The sequence below is a fragment of the Saccopteryx bilineata genome, chromosome 2 (genome assembly GCF_036850765.1).
Source record: "Saccopteryx bilineata isolate mSacBil1 chromosome 2, mSacBil1_pri_phased_curated, whole genome shotgun sequence".
Classification (NCBI taxonomy): Eukaryota; Metazoa; Chordata; class Mammalia; order Chiroptera; family Emballonuridae; genus Saccopteryx; species Saccopteryx bilineata.
Window position 1 is genome coordinate 153,121,035 of NC_089491.1, and position 21,738 is coordinate 153,142,772.

The 21,738-nt window shown below is 40.3% G+C and overlaps 1 protein-coding gene across 11 annotated transcripts in view; it reads right to left on the reverse strand.

The window, feature by feature from the left end:
• Window positions 1-21,738, reverse strand: part of GRIP1 (glutamate receptor interacting protein 1) — a 749,322-nt gene that overhangs the window by 79,790 nt on the left and 647,794 nt on the right. For 6 of the 11 annotated variants that reach the window (XM_066258209.1, XM_066258211.1, XM_066258212.1 and 3 more), the window contains 4 exons: window positions 21,210-21,365; window positions 20,402-20,557; window positions 9,611-9,797; window positions 8,869-9,014 (listed from right to left, as the gene is read on the reverse strand). In XM_066258209.1, coding sequence (XP_066114306.1) covers window positions 8,869-9,014; window positions 9,611-9,797; window positions 20,402-20,557; window positions 21,210-21,365 — 645 coding nt within the window. The remainder of the gene's footprint in view (window positions 1-8,868; window positions 9,015-9,610; window positions 9,798-20,401; window positions 20,558-21,209; window positions 21,366-21,738) is intronic. The other 5 variants (XM_066258217.1, XM_066258215.1, XM_066258216.1 and 2 more) reach the window with 3 other exon arrangements.

Consider the following 21,738-nt stretch of genomic DNA (forward strand, 5'->3'; position numbering starts at 1 on the left):
CAGGTGATTCTAAGGCATAATGAAGTTTAAGAACCACAAGCGGTTATATTCCACCCCCCCCCCATTCCAACCATCTTTTTCTAGAGTTCACTATTCAGCAATTCTTTTTCTTAACCCTATTTGAAGGCACTAGGGAGAATAGATTTTAGGAATGATTTTAATTTGGTTCGATGCTTATAGATTTGGGAGGAGAGGGGCGAGAGGTGCCTTAATTTGTAATGTAACCAGTGAAAAGTACATTTAAAGAGGTAGACGTGGAAGCAGTAATGGAAACATTTTACAACCAGAATGGTCCTGCTTATCACCAGTCAGACTGGATGTTGACCACAGGTAGGAACAAGGGGCCCAGAAGGCCCCAACAGCGTAGAGGATGACCCTTTAGATTCTGGGTCACAGGGCGCCCCAGAAAGTAGGTCTCAGAAAAGTGCAGGAGGAAAGGCGTCCCTGGAACAGGGCAAAGGTGTTCTTTACTTTCTTATATCAGGGGCTGCAAGTATCATAAATATTTACTTCCAAAATATTTCTCAATCTCATCCCATCCCTTCCTCTTTTCCCTGAGTCCTCTCCAGTCCCTATTATCATAATAGAAGGCTAATTGCCACCTTCTTCCCACCTCTAAAGTGACAGGTTAAGATTTGCAATGAGCATGCAGACTGGGGGGTGGGCAGAGAGCACATTTGGAAGTGGCCACGATTTCCCCAGTAGCCAGTGTGTGGAGAGAAGGGAGACAGAAACAAGTGCAGATGAGGAGAGAGCAGGAGGTAAGAGAGAACCTGTACTTAGCTGGCCAGTCTTTGGTGTCTGGTTCCAGCACTTCCTGGGGCTGCCTCCTCAAGGGTTGTGAAACACCTGTGTGCTTCCAGTAAATGCCTCTTTTTCATCCAAACTAGCTGGAGTGCATTTTTGTTGCTTGCAACTAAAAGATCTCTGATGAACACAGTAATTCAGCAGAGAAAACAGGATAGAGCTAAACAGAAAGGCCCATACAAGTGTTCACGGGTGTAACAGGAATGCATTATTTCATTACTCAGATAAACCATGCATGTTCCTAAGTAAATGCATAACAAATGGCTTCCCTGTTTATGGAACTCATTTCGTGCATGTTTTAGTGCTGTTTCAAGAAAAAGTTCTCTGTGAAAGGGGAGGGGAGCCTATTCTATGCTTTTATACATATACAGGAGGTCCTTGGGTTACAACAGTCTCAACATACGACATTTCGAGTTTATGACACTCATTCCCATAAAACTTTAAAAAATCGATATGTGAGTGTTTTAGCTTATGCCATTAGCGTCGCACTGACAGACTACATGGGCGAACTAGTTTGGTTGTGTGGCAGAAGAATACGTGGTATTTTTCTGTGGCTTAGTTGTGTTTTTATGTTCTAGATTATGATTTTACAACTGTTTTAGGATAGGTAAGTGACTTAGGCTAGGGTGTGTTTTGACTTACACCAACAGTTAGGTTATGTCACTGTAGTAGGAATGGAACTGTGTCGTAACCTGAGGACCCCCTGTATATGTATCCACATAAGTATATAACATCCTGCCCATGATACTGGGCTTATACAAGTGAGGTCTTTGAACCATAAGGGCTGGGAAACCTGATCTGGAATAGTTACTATAGCTACATTTTGCTTTTATAAATGTTTAATGCAGGGAAGGAAACTTGCCCAAGATTAAAATTGTTAATGACATTGGAAGAGATATTATCACTTCTTAGGAAACAGTAATGGATCATTTTTGACTACATAAGACTCGAAATATTCATAATGATAAACAAATATCAACAAATAAATCTCTTTGATCAAACTGTGTCTTTATTTTAATCTTTAATGCCAACATGATTTATTTTGTATTTGGTATATTTTCTTTCTTTACAATTATTTGGAGGTTAAAGCAAAAGCACATTTAATTTAGGGCTTTTTCAAAGGAAGACCAGTAAAAAGAAAAAACAGTCCATATTTGGAAACACAATAGATTTAAAATAAGTGAATGCAATGTCTACTATCTTAGACTGCCATATGATTATTTTGTGCTTCCCTGGTTTTGCTTTATCTCTGTTAATACTATAATTAAAAACACATTTGGGCAAACAAAGACTTCCTTCTCTCCAAGTGGTCTGCATTTTCTGCCCGAAGCAGTCGTTGTTGGCACAGTAAGATAACTACCACATCATAAGTAGTCAAACTGGACACCCACGTGAGATTTGTAAACAATTAAGGATTCTAAGGGGGATAAATGCAAATGTTCACCTCACATTCACTCAGAACAGAGCAAAGACACTAGTAATGATGGCAAACAGCATTTGATACGATTTTCTCTAGTTGTCTTTCTAGAACAAAGCTATAGCTTTTCCAACAAAATAACTTCACAGTTAAAGTAGAAACTTCAAGTACTCATGATATCGTACACTGACATTTAAAAAAATAATGTTTTAAATTTTACTTTTTGGATAGAGGCAGGGAGAGAGACAGGAACATCAAGCTGCTCCTGTATGTGCCCTGACCAGGGCTCGAACCCACAACCCTGTCATTTTGGGACAACACTCTTAACTGATTGAGATAACTGGCCAGAGCCTATATTAGCATTTTAAAAGATGGTATTGAAAAGTACAAAATGTAAATTGTGCCTAGTATGATTATAGCTTTGTAAAATTATATACATGGTAAAAGATGATAAAGTAATGTAAAATCAATTCCATTAATGTTATTGAAATGTTTGTAGAGTAGCACTTGGATAGATTTAAACAAAGTATACTCACAGTCAAGCTTCTTAACCACTCTCTATGTCATTTAAGCTGTTATAAAATAAAGATAGCTCATCTTCAAGACCTGGTAGTTTGGGAATTGATATCTGGGTATAATATATTTATATTTATAGTAGGAAGAATTTTCCAAATAAATGGCTTACACCGGACTATTTGGAGTGAATCCAGAAGGACAGGGAAACCTTGAAGTAACTCATGTCCAGAGATTTCCTACCAAATATTCCAAGTTCTCTAATGGCATCTTGGGGAGTTGAAAAGAATAAAATAAAGGTTTAGAATAGCTAATGGGGAAATAAGTGAGGAAACCAACCAGACTTATGTAAAAACATTTGCAAGCTGGGTGATGAGCCAAGCAGGGCCCAGAAGCTCTAAGTTCATAGCAGAGTCAGTCTGTATGGTCAAGTAGTCTTTTGTTAAGGGACCTCAGTTGCCAGAGAATAAGAGTGGAGATAGTCGATTAAATCGAGCCAGATATTAAGATTGAGAGTTCTATCAGTTAGATTCCATTAATTGGTAAGGACTGACCAGAGTGTTATACTTATTGAGAAGTCTGATGCTGTGTCTGAACTCAGCAGGAGATACTGGCATCAATTAGTGATGTCTGCTATGAGCAAGGGAGAAGGAATAATAGGAGGGGAGTGTTTTTTTTCTTCCTGGTCCTCTTTTGCATCATTACTCTCCATCAATAATTGAGTGCAGGGGGAAATGACCTTAGATCCCTTTTTCTTGTCCCTTATAGAAGCACGCTTAGAACAATGTGGGTTTAATAGACATAGTTTCATTTTTTTTAGGAGCTTACACCTTAGATATTAAAGCATTTAATCAACAAATACATAAAATATACATATGTATAATATTAAGTATGGATTAAACAATGAACAAATATTTAGGATACTCATAAAATAAAAAAGCATTTATACCGCAAGTAAATACTTAGATACTGCTTATGAAGAAAGTCAAATTGTGCTAGTCATTCCACTACTGGAGCACAGTGAGTGAACACTGTTTGGTGTGCTACAGTGCACATGACAGCTACCTCCCCCCAACACAGAATCAGTAGGACATGATTCAGAAATCCAGCTCTTTCATGCTGGAAACTCTACCCTCTTTTTGAAGAGGCAGTGTAATATGATATGGAAAAGACAGGTGCAATTCAACAAACCTGTGATCCACTATTCACTTTGCTGTATGACCTTGAGTTTCCCCACTTGAACCCCAGTTTCCCTGTTTATAAGTAAATGGAGTTACTGGACTGTGAGTCCTTTTATGTTCTGTGATTGTGGTAAAGACATTCTGAGGCCACTAGACAGCCTTCTTTGAAAACCATTCCCTTCCTGCCATCTGACTGATCCTTATAGGGTCCTTCTACAGGATTCTTGCTTGGCCACAGCTAACTAAAGGGGAGGATACCAAACATAAGTTGGGCCAACTAGATTCTTTTCCTTGGGAATTAGAAATCAAACCTGGCTCCTGCTAGCTGAATACTTTAGTAAAGATGAAATAGTCATGTACGATTAAGTCAGAGAAAGCTTGTACAGAGACAAATGGAGCAGATGAGCAGAAGCAAGCAGCACCGTGAGACCAGGAACCCTAGAGATACAGTGGGTATGAACTCAATTCTTCATATAAATTGAATTCCTGATAAGAGTCCATCAGGAGAGTCAACTAAACATTATTCATTTATTCATTCATTCAAGCATTCACCAACTACTGAGAGCCTCCTGTATCCCAAGTACTATTTTGGAGTACAATCATGCATAAAAGGCAAAAAGTCCCTGACATCATTAATTTCTCTACTGGAGAAGACAAGACCAAAGTCAAATGTACCTCATAACATCAAAGCTTGAAAATGGCTAAGAACCATAAACCTGGGCAAGGACACAGAGTGACAGACGGTTAGGAAAGGCTTCTCTGCGCAAATGACATTTGAGCAAATACTTAGATGAAGTGAGCAAGCCATCGAACATGTTGGAGAAGAGCTGCCTAGTAAGAGAAAACCCCAACCGCAGGGATTCTTTGATGGGGTCATGCTTGGCATGACAAGAGCAGCTAGTGAGTAAACACTGTTCGGTGTGCTACAGTGCACACGACAGCTACCTCCCCCCAACACAGAATCAGTAGGACATGATTCAGGTCCTCTATCCAAGTCCTGCCATTCTTCTGAGAGATTTCACTGAGTGGATAGTCCTTCCCTCACACTGCATTTCCAATTCCCAGACCGCTGGTTGAGTATTTGCTTCCCCTCCACTCTACTTCAGCACTCACTGTCCTTGCCTGACCTTTCCTGAAATCCTAAACCCTCATATATCACTTTAACCTCAATATCTTAGCCATGGTGCCCTCTCAACTTTCCCTCAGTATACACATTTTTCTTCATGAAGACTCCCAGTTATTTAGGTACTCCCTTTCTTTCCAGCCTATCAGGCTGATGTTTATTAATTTCCACCCCTCTCCAACCTAGACCTTTGCAAACAAGTGCAGCATGTGTTGTAGTTAGAGTGTGGTCTTTGGAGCCAGACTGCCTGCATTAAAATCCCAGCCCTCCCATTAACTACATGGGCCTCCGTTTTCTAGGGAGGTAAGAATAGTAAATCTTCTCCATTGTTGTTACAGGGCTAACTGAGTGACATGCCATAGAATGAGCATTTGATAAATATTATCATGATCATTCTAATGCTAGTAGCATAATTATCCATCTGCTCTTCCTGCAACAATTTGAACTTCTGTGACTTATGTTCTCCTTCTGTTGAACCTTCTCCAGAAATCTCAGTCTCTGGCTTAGTCAAATCATCTATCATCTCTGCTTTTATTCCTCAGCAGCTGAGGTCTCCAGACAAAACAACAAAACAAAACAAAACAAAACACCCAAAACAAACTAACAAACCCCTAAACCAACTTGACCATGCAAGTTAGTTACTGGATTCTGCTTGGCCCACCACCCAGCTTGAAAAATCCTTTTATAGGATTCTGGTTGGTTTCCTCACTAATTTCTCCACTAGCTTTTCTAAACCTTCATCCTTCTTTTTAACTTCCCAAGATGCTGACCATTTCACCATTGCTTGGCAGTTCTTACAACGACTTCCTAATCACGGTTAAAAATGTATCTTCTCACATTCTTCTCTTCAAACTCACAAGAAATGGTCTCTACTTTCTGTTTTAGGCTAGTTATCTACATATGTTCTAGAAAACTTTCCCTATTATCCCTCTGTGGACCCCATTTCACCAATTATCTCTTTTTTTCCATACATCCCAGGTCCCAAACATGCTCAGTCTCTCCAATCTTAACAAAACAAACTGACACCCCTCTGAACTCTGGATTTTCCTCTATATTTTGTCCCATTTTACTTCAGATACAGCTAAATTTTTTGACATTGCCAAATGTCCCTTGTGGCAAACCTGGTCTTGGTTGAGAACCACTGATGAAAAGATAAGGCAATATAAAATAGAGCACTGTGCATATAACCAAATGCTGCAATGTTCTAAGAAGCAAAGCCCTAGTGGCCTCCTGTTCCTTCTATCCATTCACTGCATTTTTCCTGCCAACCCCTTTTCCGGATAACAAGCACAGCCTGTCTGTCCATCCTTCCCTCTCTCATTCGTCAGCTTATTGCAATCTGACTTCCGTCTCCCAGTTTTCCAAAATTATTCTGCAATATCTTTCTTCCTAAATTCAAAACCCAGTGGGCATTTCCTGCCTTCTATTACTTGAATTCTCCACAGCACCTTTACGATATTGACCATGACTTTTGCCTTGAAACTCTTGCTTTGGTTGCTAAAATGCCACCTTTTTTGGAGGGGGGGGGGTTCTCCTCCCACATCTCATCAGGGATCTTAATCACATTTGAGAGCATCTTTTCTCTTTAAATCTTAGTACTCCTTAGGCAGAGTCCCCTCCGCTGGGCACTCTTGCCCTAGCAGTACCTTTAGTACAAAGACTATAAATCACTGACATGGTGGTCCCTCCTCGGACTTGCTCGGTAGCCCTGGCCTGATCCCAGGCCCTGGCAGGTGCTGCCGGTGGCCTCCTGGGGGCTGCCCTTTGCATCTCAGTGCCAACACACAGTCAGTCAATCTACTCTAATCTTTCAGCAGTTCTTACTCCTGTCCACTCGGCTGTGAGGCCCTTGAAGACATTGATCCTATTTTCTCTTTCAGTGATCTGAATGTGGGACAGCCCTAGCACTTAGTAACTGTGCTTGGTAAGTGTCTTTTGAATTAAGGAATGAATGCGCTTGTCTATCTTTCCTAGTGTTGGCAGCAGATTTACCTGCTCGTGTCTAAAATAGAAGGTTTTGCTATCCCCAAATTTCTATTCTTTGAGTCTTCCTGTCAGGCAAAAACATCAGTATTTACTCAGCTGCTGACCCTTATACCTCAGAGCTGGGATTTCCCCTCTCTCATCTTCCATATCTAATCCATTAGTTGGTTTTGTTAGCCATGTCCTAAGTGCCCCTAGTTGTCACCATCTCCAGCACTAACAACTACCGCCTTGTGCAAGCCAGCATTACCTGTCCAACTGCCACCACCTCCTCACTGGCTTTTCTGCTTCTGCTATTGTCCTTTCTCATCTCAGAAGGACATCTCTAACACACTCGTCTGGTCACCTCGCTCCCCTATGTAAAATGCTCCTTGACATCTCTGCACTTGGAACACAAACTAAATTGTTCACCAAGGCCTTTCATTGCTGAGCCCTTTCCAAACTCACCCACCACATCTCTAAATCCAAACCTGATCCTCAGCCCCAACGCCCTTCTATGCTGTAACAAGAGCCCTTTCGCTATTTTTCAAACCTGCCAACCTTCTTATTCTGGTTCCCGTCTCTTCCAGTGGCTGACCCCTCTGCCCAGGAGGCTCTCCTGATTCTCACGTGGCTGGCTCCTTCTCAGCCTTCTCCTCTCGCTCAGGTGCCACTTTCTTAAAGAGTCCTGAGAACAGAGCTCCCCACAGTTATTCTCTCGCCCCTATGCTGCTTTCTTTTCCTTCCAGCACTTAATATTGTCTTAATTTATATTTGTTAATTTAAAAATTAACTTTCTGTACAGCTATTATGTAAGCTTCCTTAAGACAAGTTTTTTTTCCCTTTCCTGTCTACTGTGGCACCTCCATTGTGTGGAAGAGAATACTCAGTAAATTATTTGTAGGGATAATGCAATCTCTGTGTCCAAAAACACATCTGTACTGACTGCAAAGGTTATTGGCTCTGTGAGGTACTAGTTCACTGTGTGAAGACTATTTCCTTAGATGGAACTGGCACCAACCTCTAAAACCCAGACACATGTTAGCCACTGACAGGGACTCCCATCAGGACCAAACTTAAGTCAGGCTCCTCTGGACCCTCAGCTTGACTAGAACTTGCCCTTGGCCTAGTCCTTAGCCTGACGAGCCATTTTAGCAGGTCTCCTGCTAACTCAATTTGAGAATCCCTCCATCCTTGAATATATATAATCAAATTCCTTATCCCTCTACTGTATGTATCAAATCAAGTTCATTTTAGTAATTTTCTGTCCAGTGACTCCTTCCTCCTCACCTTGCCTGCTGGCTATATATTCCTGGCTGTCTTTGCTGTCTTTGGAGTTTTCCATTTCTCTTCTTTATTTTAAGTCTTGCTCTCTCTTGCAATAGTCTTGATTAAATCTTTCTTGTCATTTTTAATAAGTGTCTGGTACAATCCTTCTCTAATACTAGAGACCAAGTAGTTACCTACTGGGCTTGTATAAATCTATTTAATGAATTTTCCTGTTTCCCTCCAAACTTTCTTATGTTCTTTGCAGTGGGAAGGATCAAAGAGAGGCTTTCCTTGTGTGTGTGCCTAAAAAATATGGTTTCTCTAGCATATAGGAGAAAGTCAGGAAGAATAAAAGCTACGTGACTTTTTTTTGTTACCTTTATAGTCTGTTACTTATTTATTCTGTCACATTTATTTTCAACTGTTCTGTGGTGACGTTCTAATGAATAATGTAATAATGCTCACTTCAGAATGACACTCCAAATTTCTTAAACAGAAACATGTCAATATATAAAACATAGTTCCCCTTCTGCCACATAATCCATATAATTCACATGCGGTCTATCCTGGCTCTGCAGCTCACGATATGATCATACCTGCAACATCAAATTCGATCTCCAGTGTGACTTTGCTCGTGATTGAAGAGTCTCGGAGGAGCTGATTGGCTTCCTCGAAGGTGCTATCTTCAGTTGGAACTCCATTAATGGCCATCACTCTGTCTCCAATCTGCAGCACCCCACATCTGAATTTAGAACCACACGTGAGAGGTTATCGATAGGGTAAGTCATTATCAGTTAAAGTTGCCCAAAGCTGCTTTGTTGGATCCTTGCAAAATGGTATAACCGTTTGGTAATGTTCATTCAATGCTGTGGGAACCACATTTGGTCGATGGCAATGTCTCGCACCCTTGCATCTCCTGGCTACAAATGTGAGCAAGGGAATCTTGCAATCTTCCAGGGAAGCCATTAATAATTCAGCACCATAGTATTGTTCTGATTTGATCTGAACCAATATATAGTAATGATGAATGTATAGTCCCCTGTGGCAAAGAAATTATTAAAGTTTGAACTTGGAGATTTTTAAACAGAATTTTTTCCTCTTTAATTACTATAGCATTAGCCCCTGATGGACAAAACTCTAGTAGATAAAGGCACCCGTGCTTGTTACTCTTCTCCAACCTGATCAAGAGCATAAAATTTTATTATCAGAACAGAGAGTTCATTACATTGTACATTTCCTGCTTTGAGCACCATGCCATAATTTATTAGCTGTCCTCCAAAGACAGCCAGCACGAGCAGGGCAGAGCAGACAAAGAGCCTGTGAAAGAAAGCATCTCACCTCTCGGCCGGGCTGTCAGCTTCAATATAGGAAATGAGAGGTGGAGAAGAGAGAGTCTCCGTGGCAAACACACTGCCCTGCAGTTGGATCCCAAACCCGGTGACAGGGTCCGCTGTCAGCACCACCTCAGTGGTTTCTGTGTGAACCACTTGCCCAGCCAAGCCAACTGTGCTGGAGGCTAAAGACACTAGAGGAGCAAACAAGCAAAAGAATGACGTTAGGTTGAAGCAAGCCCCAGGAGTATGGCATTTCTGAAACAGATCATGTCTCTGAAAAACAGCTCACTGGCCGTGGTGGGAGGGTATAGTTTGGCCTTCTCATAAAAAGTTTAGTCAGATACGAACGAGATGCATGAATCTCCCAGCACTGGTCACACCTCAGTCACAATACTAGCACAGCCTCTCTCAGGGGGGGCTATAGGGAGAGGATGGCCTCAGCATCAGGGTCAGGGGGCCTCGGTTCTGGTCTTGGTTCGACCACTGAGCAACCAGCCGGGTGACCTTGGGATGAGTCATTAATCTTCTTCTGAACTAGAAAAAGAGGGCTTGGGCTAACTGATCTAATGTTTTTTCCACATTAGCCATTTGCATCTAAACTTTAAATTTTTTACAAACAATCTGACCACCACCTTTGAAGAAATGGTCAAAGGCTGGCCCCCAGAGCGATGAAGAAGTGCTGGCCATTGACGTTAATCCACCACTGACTTGGCATGATGGAGTTGTTTTAACACTATATTCCTCCTACTCTCAAATTTGGCCTCTTCAGACTTTGTTTCTTCCCCTGGGTCTTCAACCTACTTTGTCCTCTTATTTCACTTGTCCCTCTGATACTCCTCGACGCTCCCAGGCACACATCTCCATCTTATTCCCATCCCCAACCCGTGTCATGAATGGCTGTCATCCCCCCCCCCCCCCCGGGGGTGCCGCCCACTGGGACCTGCACCTACTCTGTTCCCTGGGAGCAGGAGCTCTGTCCGCAGAGTCCTCTGTTTGGACTTTCACTTTCTCCAAAAAGGGTTCTCTGGCCCCTTTCATTGAAACCTGATGACACTATCTGTATACCTCAAAACCCTCTGCAACCAAAAGCCATCTATTTACTTTCCCTGCATGGGGCAATGAGAGAAAAGGGTTTCTAGTACTTCTTGCTTTCTATGTGCAGGGACTTATCTTTATAACCTCAAACCACTCCTGTTTACAGCTCCATAACCTGTACCCCTTCAATACCTGTTTCCTCAATGACTTCAGGACTTGGCTCTTCACCTACTTCCTCTAAGCCATGGCTTTTCCTTGTCCTAAACATCTTTGACACCATGGTAACAATCTTCTAACTTGCTGCACTTGTGGTTCTCCAGCTCTTCCAATACTGCAGTTTCACTCTACTTCAGCTGTCTGCTGGCAGACCATCGGCTGGACCCCATCTTTCTTCCAAATGGGTAGCACGCCAAGATCTCAGTATCTGAATCTTCCTTGTCCATCATATATCCAAATTAGCAATCTCTCCCAGCCTCTGTGATCTCATTTCCTGCTATTTATGACTTCCAGTCCCATTTTCTCTCATTTGTCCCTAGCATGGGGGGTTTCAAACAATATTTTTGGTAGCAGATCCACCTGTCTCTTTCAAATGAAAGCATGTAAGGAATGCCTTGATATTCCAGATAAAAACATGGCTCCTGCAGCTGAGGTAGGAACGCAAGACCCCACAGTTTCCTCCTCCCTCCCGGGGACTTCCGGTGAACGCAGTGTGAAAGCCGTCATCTATCCATCTATCATCTTTAACTAGCATCGTTTCCTTCCACCCCCTATCTGGACCCCTAGTGGCCGCTTCAATGACACATCAGCTAATGTCAGAGATTCAGAAACCCCATGTGATTTTTTTATACTCTAATACTCTGGTGGTGCCCAGGTAACCCGACTGCTGTTACCAAGTTGCTTAGCGGTGTTAGAGAAAGTCATGAAGAATTCTCATCATTCTCTATAGGGCCCTGGAATCTTCTGCTGCATAATATTTTGGCATCTTATTAGATTCCTTACAGAATCTGTCTCAAACTTTTCTACCCTCATCAGAGTCAGATTGGACTCTTTACTTCATTTCCTACAAAACTAAAAAGATGCAACCATTTGACAAGAGTTCCTTAAACAACATTGTTTCAACTCTCATTACTCAGTATCAGTATTTTCAACATTTTTCATGTCATGGCACACATAAATTACTAAAATTCTGTAGCACACCCCCAAAATATATTGTATTTGCTGCTGATCTGACAGAAAAAATAGGTATAGTTTTGATTCATTCTCATGAGACAGCTATTGTGTTGACTGTTGTCATTTTTTAATTTGACAATCTGAGGGAAAAGAGGTCAGTGCCCCTGACTTATCGCATATTTTAACACATCGGTTGAAAATCACCGCTCTGTTCTTCTCTCCCTTTTTTCCCCTGCTTCTTTCCATTTCTAGGCTAACTCTTAAGTATTTCTGATACTATCCTTTTCCACCCCTCCTGTGATGTTTTGACATAAAATCTTTCTTGCCATTTTCCCAACTTTCCTACTCATTCCCTTAGTTTCTGACCTCTCTCTGTGGTTTATACTGATTCTAAATTTGGCTTCTCTCGTCACCCCTTATTGAAACCACTCTCACTGATGATGTCCTGAGTGTTAAAATCAGTAGCTTCATCTGCTCGGACCATGTTGCTGCAACCGGCTTTGGATGCCATCACTTTCTTTCTGAAATTTTTCTCTTGGCTTTGATGAAGCTTGGTTCTTAATTTCTTATTTATTTCTTTTTTTTAGCCCCACCAGTTCCTTTGCTTTCTCTGAACTCCAATCAGCACTGTCCATGCTTTTGTCCTATTTGCTCTCATTCTTTTCCTCATTCACTTCTAGTAAAATACAACTGCTGCACATGTCTTCTCAAATCTACCTCTCCAGTGACAAATTCTCTGACTTGATGGAAGTCAAACACAATGATGTTTCATTGATTCCTCAAACTCAATATTTTCAAATTTGAGTTAATCACTTCTTTTTCATTGCCACTATTTTTGTAAAAAAATTATTTTATTGATTTTAGAGAGAGGAAGGGAGGAAGAGAGAGAGAGAGAGAAAAAAAAAGACAGAGTATTGATCTATTTCTATACATGCCTGCTGGGGATGGAACCGGTAACCTTTGCATATCGGGACGATGTTCTAACTAATTGAGCTATCTGGCCAGGGTTTGCCACTACTATTTCTATGGGACACAAAGCTTATGGTTCTTTAGGCTTACAATTTCAAAGTAGCCTTTGACCCACAACTCCCCATTGCTCAAATTCAATCAATTTTGTTTAAATCCCCTTTTCCATTCTTACTGTCAATGCTTTAATTCAAGCTTTTGTTACTTTTACTTCAATTACTCTAATACAGTGGTCCCTAACCCCCAGGCCGCGGCCTGGTACCAGTCCGTGGGCCATTTGGTACCGGTCCGCAGAGAAAGAATAAATAACTTACATTATTTCCGTTTTATTTATATTTTAAGTCTGAATGATGTTTTATTTTTAAAAAAAATGACCAGATTCCCTCCGTTACATCCATCTAAGACTCACTCTTGACGCTTGTCTCGGTCACATGAAACATTTATCCGTCCCACGCTAAAGGCCAGTCCGAGAAAATATTTTCTGACATTAAATCAGTCCGTGGCCCAAAAAAAGTTGGGGACCACTACTCTAATATACATGTTTCTGGGTTCTTTCATGCCCAATGCTTTCTAGGTATTATTGCCATTAACTCTTTATCATGAGGCCCAAATTTATCTATTCCTCTGGAGTAGAGCCCAGTCATTGCTAGTATAAATTACTATTTAGACTTTCAACCAGTGTCCCTGCCTTTGTCTTATGCAAACAGCCAACAACTTGCTGCCAGAGTGGCTTTTCTAATAGGCAAAGGCCATCCACCAGTTTAGAATCTTTCAGTGGATCCCTATTTCTTATAGAACAATCTTCAAATTCTAGCAGAGCACACAGAATGTTTCATGGTTCCTTTTCTCCCGCCTGCCTAGTCTCAAGTTCTTCTATGCTCCTTTCATGTGCCATTGGTCTCCAGCACTGTGTTCATACCTGTGTCACCACATACACCGTGCCCTCTGCCCCTTGAGCCCTTACCCTGGGGTTTCAATGTCCCTGTCCCTACATTATCCAGGCAGAATTAGGTATTCACTTTCTTACGTTTCCAGATTTCTAATACATGGTCCTATTTTAGCATTTATCAGGTTTTTATTTGCCTGCCAGTATCTCCACTCGACCCTCAGTTCTTTAAAGATTGGGGTCATATCTTTTCATATCTGAAACCCCAGTGCCTATGACATTCAGTGAATGCTAAATAAATGAATGAATCATTGTGTGATATTGTCTGCATTTTCCGTTTGGGAACCTACATTTCATGTAGATTCTGCTAAGTTAAGGAACTAGAAGTTGCTCTTTGAGACCCAAATTTTTCCATGCTGTAGATCATTCTTGCACTGCAGCTGACATGGCAGAGAATGGGAAGAAGGCTGGTCATTTGTCTAGAAGGAGTAAGGGAGACTGGACTGTTCTAATGAAGCACCAGCATTGTTCTGTCTCAGCAGGGTGAAGGTCACCGAGGTCAATGTGGCTGCAGTGGGGAGTGAAGGTAGCCTCCAACCCTCAGCTTTTTACAGGTGATGCTTTACAATGTCAAGGTCTGACATATGGACTATCACATATTTTCTTTTCTTCTTTGTAAAATTAAATTTATTGAGGTGACATTGGTTAATAAAATTTTATAGTTTTTAGGTATATAATTCTATAATACATCATCTGTACACTGTATTGTGTGTTCACCACCCCAAGTCAATTATCCCCTCTTTCTCCTCTTCTACCTTCCCCCACTCCTTTCTTACTGATAATCACCAAATTGCTCTCTGCATCTGTGAGTTGCTGAGGTTTTTTTCCTTAATCCCTTCATCTTTTTCACACCTCAGCTGCCTTCCCCTTTGACAGCTGTCAGTCTGTGCTCTGTATCTATGAATCTGTTTCTATTTTGTCAGTTTATTTTGTTCATTAGACTACCGCATATTTGTTTGGGTGTCTGTTGATGTCAACTGTACTTTGATTGCTCTCCAGATAATATCTGTATCTATATATCTATATCTATATCTATATCATCTATATCTATATCTATCTATATCTATATCTATCTATATACATTATTGGTGACACAAAACCAATAGAAGATGCCATTTCCTGTCAGTAAACATCTGGGAAGTCACATTTCTTTTTAGTTAGTACTCACAGCAAGCAGGAAGATAATACTAGAACATCACCTAGTTGGCAGGTTACTTCTGCTTCTAGATGAAGCTTTCTTTGGACTTTAACAAAAATACTTTTTGTGACTCTTTCTATCGGTTCACAGTAATATATTCTTTTCCATTTGAGATCTCAATATGGTACAGATTTTTAGACTGCTTAATTGGAATTAAGAACTGTCTTTAAACTTTAAAGTCAGCTGATTATCATCTCCACTAAGAATAAAAAAAAAGGTCAATTTATTAATAAGAGAGATTCGGGTAAACATAGTGAAGACTTTCTCAAAGGAGAGACTTGCTGTATTTTTTGAAACAGTGAGAGAAGGTGAAAAATTTCATTCTGTAGAAAGTTTTGAATAGGGAAATAAGTACTAATTCACTGTGGGTATCATTAAATTTATAAGCTCTATCTAGAGGCAAGTTGAGGTGATAGAAATCATTAGGAACTTTAATGTAGGATTAAAAATGTATTAAACATTGGTTTTATAATTATATAAAGTTGTAATTTATCTAATAAATATAAAATTATATTAAATTTAGGATTTTGCAATAAACTCTGAAAGTCTTTTGACACATTGGAATCTATTCTTTGAAACAGTAAAATTTCATTTGAAATTGTATGTGCTGATTTGTCACAAGTGTTAAAGTTGTAAAAATTACTACCAGATATGAAAAAGAAAATTATAGATTTAAAGATGATGACCCAGAAGGAAAAACCACTGATATTACTGGGAAAGAAAAAGATGAGCTTGATTATCCTGCTTCATTAATGTGCTCAACCAGCAGAAGAAAATAAAGGTGATTTATGAATTATAATCCTGTAGTCTAAAATTTTGTGTAATGAATTCTCTCTCCAGTAGTAAATGCTCCCGCAAGGTGCTGGCTCTGGCCTGAGGTGTGCCCATTTGAACTCACAGGTGAAGCGGAAACAACTACACTGCTGACAGGCTGTGTGTGACTACCACAGACTGGTATGTGCCGATGTTGTCGCTGGGATTCACATCTGTTCTGTCCTGTCCCTTTCACATTTGGAGGGTTCTATTCACAACCCTTTGAATTTTCAGAGAATGATATTGTATTTTGGTTAATTCTTGTCTTTCTTAATGTAACTGAGGGAGGGAAACCAAAGACAACTTTTTAACTCCAAAAGTTTAAAAATCAGCCAAATGTTTCTTTAATTTACATGGCTATGAGGTTGGCCGTCAGATATGGAAAGCATTTAAAAAGTATAGAGAGCAAAAGGACCTCAAAAAATACTGCGTTCATCACTATTTGGCCCTACAATATAAGACATTTCACTAAAGTGTTCCACGTTTAGGGTTGACCTGCTATGGACACAACACATTGTGGATCACGTGATGCAGTTCAGGAGCACAGTGAGGGTGGCTAGCAGCTCCCCCTTCCACACAGGGGCTGGTGGGGGCCAGATCCTAAGCTACCGACTTCCAGGGCTCTGTGCATGGCCATTTATCTAAGCTTACCATTGGCTGCCTTTGTCTTCCATTCTTTTTTCAAGGGTTGGTGGAAGGGATGAAAGTTGTTAAGTTTTTTCATTCTCTTCCTTTCAGCTCTTTGCAACATTGCCCTCCCTAGTAGTAAGTGACGATGACAGAAGAGGCAAAGACCACCCTGGGCATGTGTTCTAACTTGTGCTCTCTGTTGCGACTCCGGAGGACCAGGACCAGGCAGAGGCTGTGCACTAGCTCCAGGTACAAAAGCGGGAAGCACAAAGCAGGGGCAGGCAGCCCGATCCACTCGCTCAGTCATGCCCCCAGCACATGGAGACAGCGGGTAGCTCTGGAAGGAGCTTTAGCCTCCCAGTAGAGAGAGGGGTAGTCTAGGTTGGAAAGGGTGTTCAGTAACATTCCAGAAGAGATGACGGAAGGTTCCGTCTGTGACACAGCTCTGCAACCCTCCCAGGGCTTTGTGACATTCCTAAAAGCCCAGTGTTGGGGTTACTTCTCATTGTCCCCGTGAAACTAACCCAGAACGTTCCTGTGTTCATCCTTGTCACATGTCATCACAGATTTCCTGTATTTTCCCCTTTGCTCAATGGTACAGATTATTTTGACATCTATGTGGGAAGATTTTATACTCTTCTGGCCCTGTCTTTCCTTTGTACTAGAAACATATGTGAGAATTCTTTTTGTTTCCTTGGTTCTGACCTCAACTCCTCACCCATACAGCAAGAAGACCTTTTTTATTATTATTATTATCATATCTGTGACTTGGCCATGATTCACCATCCATACAAATGGCATGGTTGCTATGGAAACATCAGAATGAGAAAAGGGGCAGCAAGTGGTGGCACAGAAAAAAAGACATAAAGTGGCAGAAGTAAACCCCAGTACAGTGAGACTGGCAATAAAGCTTTTGTTATCAGTTACTTGGGAAAGCTTTTACATCTAATGTGATCATTCCAAGTTTAAGAAAAAAAGAAAGAGAAAAAAAACCTAATCCTCATTTTCATATGTGTAAATTTGGAATATTATCTTTTCTTCTTTTTTTATTTTTTAGTTCTTTTTAAAGTTGGAATAAAAGGTCAGAGTTTCTTTGAACCTTATTGTTTGATTAAAATATAAAATACATTCTGGTAGGTATATATATGGTCAGTGATGCTCTTGTGGCTAATGTCTACAGCAAACACAAACAGCTAGACATTTCTCCAACCAGGTTTGTGTTTATATTTCTACTATGTTGGAGATAATGTGCTGATTCAAGACAGAATTTATGAGCCAGCTATGGATATCAGTGACAATGTGGCCTCAGCTTTGTTCCTACTACAAAATTCAAGATGTGTAAATATCAACCTGAGATAGCTAAACATATTATCATTCATTTGTAGTCACTAATGTCCTTAGTCAACATAGTAAGTCTCACCTAACACAAATAAATGTTTAGCTATTGAAGCAGAAGTACAAACATTAATAAATTCGGTTTAATTGCTCTTCCCTGCTGAGGGCTGTTAGCCTGGTTCTGTCAGTGAGGAGTGCTGTACATGAAGCTATTATATGTAAAAATATTCATATACAAATATATACCTCAAACCTTGAAGGCATCGTACGGAAGACTCAAGGCCTATGCATTATGCTAAAGTGTCAACACTGTGAAAAATGCATAAATTTGAAAGGAATGTCAATAGAGTTTTACACATGACTATTCAGGTTCAGGCAGAATAATAGCTAATACTTAAAATATTCAAAATAGCTAACAATTAAATAGTGCTTATCACTTATCAGGTGTTGTTATATATATACACATATATACATATATATACACATATACATATATATGTTATATACACACACACACATATATTATTTGTAATGTATAATATATATATAATTATAGTACAAATTTCATAGTCTAGAGTACATTTCTTGTCCTGTATGTCCCCTTCATAATCTCCACAATTTCTCAGTGAAATAACTACTATGATTACCCCCATTTTGTAGCTTTTCTTAGCTACAAGTCATAGAGAGTTTAAGAAACCTGCTCAAGGTCCTATAGCTAGAACCTATATAATAATGCTGGGATGAGAAGACAAGTTCCAAGGTTTATGTATCTAGTTTACTATATTGCTTTTAACTAGTTTCTTCCAAGAGTAAATATTTCACTCAAGTGTCAAGAAAAAAACATATGAGTTTCTATAGGCTCCTTGTTCTTATTTTGACTAAACTTAGTCTTCCTTTTATTTTATGTTCCTAATTTCAAATTTACTGTCATGTGCATAGACAGAAGATGACAAATCTTATATTTGAAAGATATGCAAATCAAATCATGAGTACCCTGCTGTGGTGGCCCTACACTTTGCAATGGTTTCTTTGTAAGGAAATCTTCAGTTTCCTAATACATGAAGAGACTGTTTCCTGGTAGGTGATGGTTAGTCTCCTGCACTGATGGTGGCACTAGTGGGACTGGCAACAGATTCACCTGCGCTGATGAATCTCTGGCAAATAAGCTGAAGAGCCTACAGGTTCAACCATCCCTTTCAAGAATATTCTCCTCAGCCTGACCAGGCGGTGGCGCAGTGGATAGAGCGTCGGACTGGGATGCAGAGGACCCAGGTTCGAGACCCTGAGGTCGCCAGCTTGAGCGCAGGCTCATCTGGTTTGAGCAAAGCTCACCAGCTTGGACCCAAGGTCGCTGGCTCCAGCAAGGGGTTACTCGGTCTGCTGAAGGCCCACGATCAGGGCACATATGAGAAAGCAATCAATGAACAACTAAGGTGTTGCAATGAAAAACTGATGATTGATGCTTCTCATCTCTCTCCATTCCTGTCTGTCCCTGTCTATCCCTTTCTCTGACAAAAAAAAAAAAAAAACACCTTAAAAAAATAAAAAGAGTATTCTCTCTTCACTAACAACTGTGATGTATCTGGACTTGGCAATTTTTTTAATTGAATTTATTGGGGTGACATTGGTCAACATTGGGTTTGGCTTTATTTAGGTAACTTGAGGGTAATCCTTATTTTTTCTCATTCTAAACCCAGGAAGAGACCCACCTTCTTTGAGCTTCTTTGCAGGAATCGCAATCCTGGCCACCAAGAGGCATGTCTAGGACAAAAAAACCACTCATACTCTATGGTTAGACTTGGTTGGGAGGATAGCTGTTCCCTTCCTTTTCTAAAACTTAATGTGATGGTGATAAGAGAATATGATTTCCCCAACAGAAAAGAAAAATCAGGAATTTGTACTTTTTTCCTATTAATGCATTCATTTACCCCTTTGCTCTTTAAATGTGCAACCAGTTATCCAAGGACCTTCCTGGTCTGGCTTCGTCTCTGCTGTGCTTGGCTGTCCTAGAGGATCATATTTCCAAGAATCATATTTGAAATTCCTAGACTTTAAGAGGCTTGTTATAAAGATGAGCATCCTTCTAATCTGCTTAAGGTCATAGCGAACAACAGAAATATATGTTAGAGCAGTGATTCTCAATCGGGTAGGTCCCTGGGGAAAGGACTGGGACTTTGGGGAATAAGATATAGTTTGAAAAGGCAACTTATCACTTTTTGGAGGGGGAAGGATCATAAAATATAATTTAATGCAAAATTTATAATAACATTAAACAGATGCATGAGATTCTTATATTTACCAAAAAGGGGACATAGTTTTAAAACAATTGGTTTAGAGTGAAGACAAGACTAAGAACCAAGGTCATGGCCAAAGCTACCCAGAACATAAGGAAGGAGTTTTAAAGCAAAAAGCACACTTTTGATTATTTTATTAGATCAAAGGAGCAAGAAAAAGTTTCAAATAAAAAGTCATAGGCAAAAATAGTTTGAACTAATGCAGTCCGAAACTGTATTCCCTGTAATCATTATCATTGAAATAATTATAGCATTTTACTGATCTTCAGCATAGAGCTGCAGCTCTCTGGCATCCACCCGATAGTGCAGGCTTTGTAAACTCTTCCCACAAACTTCTGTGTATCCAAGGCTCTAGCCCACATACATGTTTTCTCCAGGCCAAATGGCACTGGCTACCATTTCACTTACGTGAGCTTTTGAAGTCTTTCTTTTTCAGTCTCCTCCTCATCATGGTTCCACGTGGACTAGTGGAGTAGAGGCTTCGAGGTAGAGTCCCCATGTTCAGGGAACTCAGGCTGTATGCACTCATGGAGGTAGGAGAGAAGGATGAAGACACCAAAGCTGCTGTAAGAGAGTGAACACTTGGCACAGAGCATTCTCCGGTGGGGTGTGAGCCTACCACACTTGCCAACAAGAACAATCCAGAAAGACACACATGATGCACAGCAAGAGTGAGTAAGTAACCCAACCAGACAGGGAACAGGCCTCAGGGGCCATGGAGACAATGCTTTAGAATCCGAGCTACAAGAGCTCATAAACACCCAAGAAGCAGCAACCCACAGAAAAGCTCTATGAATTTTGTTTTAGACAAACACACACACACACACACACACACACACACACAATCTCATACATTAAAACAAGTTTCTCCATAAACAACACAATGCATCAGACACATAATCTCATTTTCATAGGTACTTTCTGACATGAATTTTGCAAATGATATCACATACACAAAGAAGATCTGAAAACACCGTAAGCTATATAATATTCTGAATTATTTCCTGAACACATATAAAGCATTCTGAACATTTGCATCCTTTCCAAACAACAAATGCTTTCTGATGGAAAAGAAAAAGACTTAGGAGATATCAGAAATGGGTAAGTTGCTACTATAAAAAAAAAAGCATACAACACCCACGAAGCCAAATATGGAATGAATTAGATAAGGAAGGAGAATAATATAAGACCAGGAGGAGAAAGCCTGGAACATTACGAGGGCTGTTTGGAGGAGGCGCTTTCGGGAGTGTCAGGGCGGGCACTCTGGAATGGTCAGGGTGGTGCGTATTATAGTGATGGTAGGTGTGAAGGCTGCAGTGGTTGCTGGCCCAGGAATCCCAGGTAAGTTGCCTGTCGCTCCTCTGAATTTTCACTGCCCATATGAAGTGATGATGGGAAATAAGAAAAACAAACACACAAACAAAGAACCAAAAAAGAGGAAAAGTAACTGAATTGCACAAATAAGAAGTGAAACAAAAATGAAAGCCTCTTGCAAAGAAAAAAAAAAAGGAAAGGGAATCCACTGGCTACTGGCTTTGCCCCTTTCTCAGTGGTCAGCAAAACAGACAATTAAAATCAGGATGGAACTTTGCATCTCCCCAAGAATAATGCACGTCTTTCCTCAGCCCATTTCCCCCCTCTTTTAAAAATGCCTCTTGAATCAATTTCTAATTTCCCCCAGTGCTTCACAGCAGAAATTAAAAACATTTTTTTTTAAACTTAAAAGTCAATCCCATAATGATTTA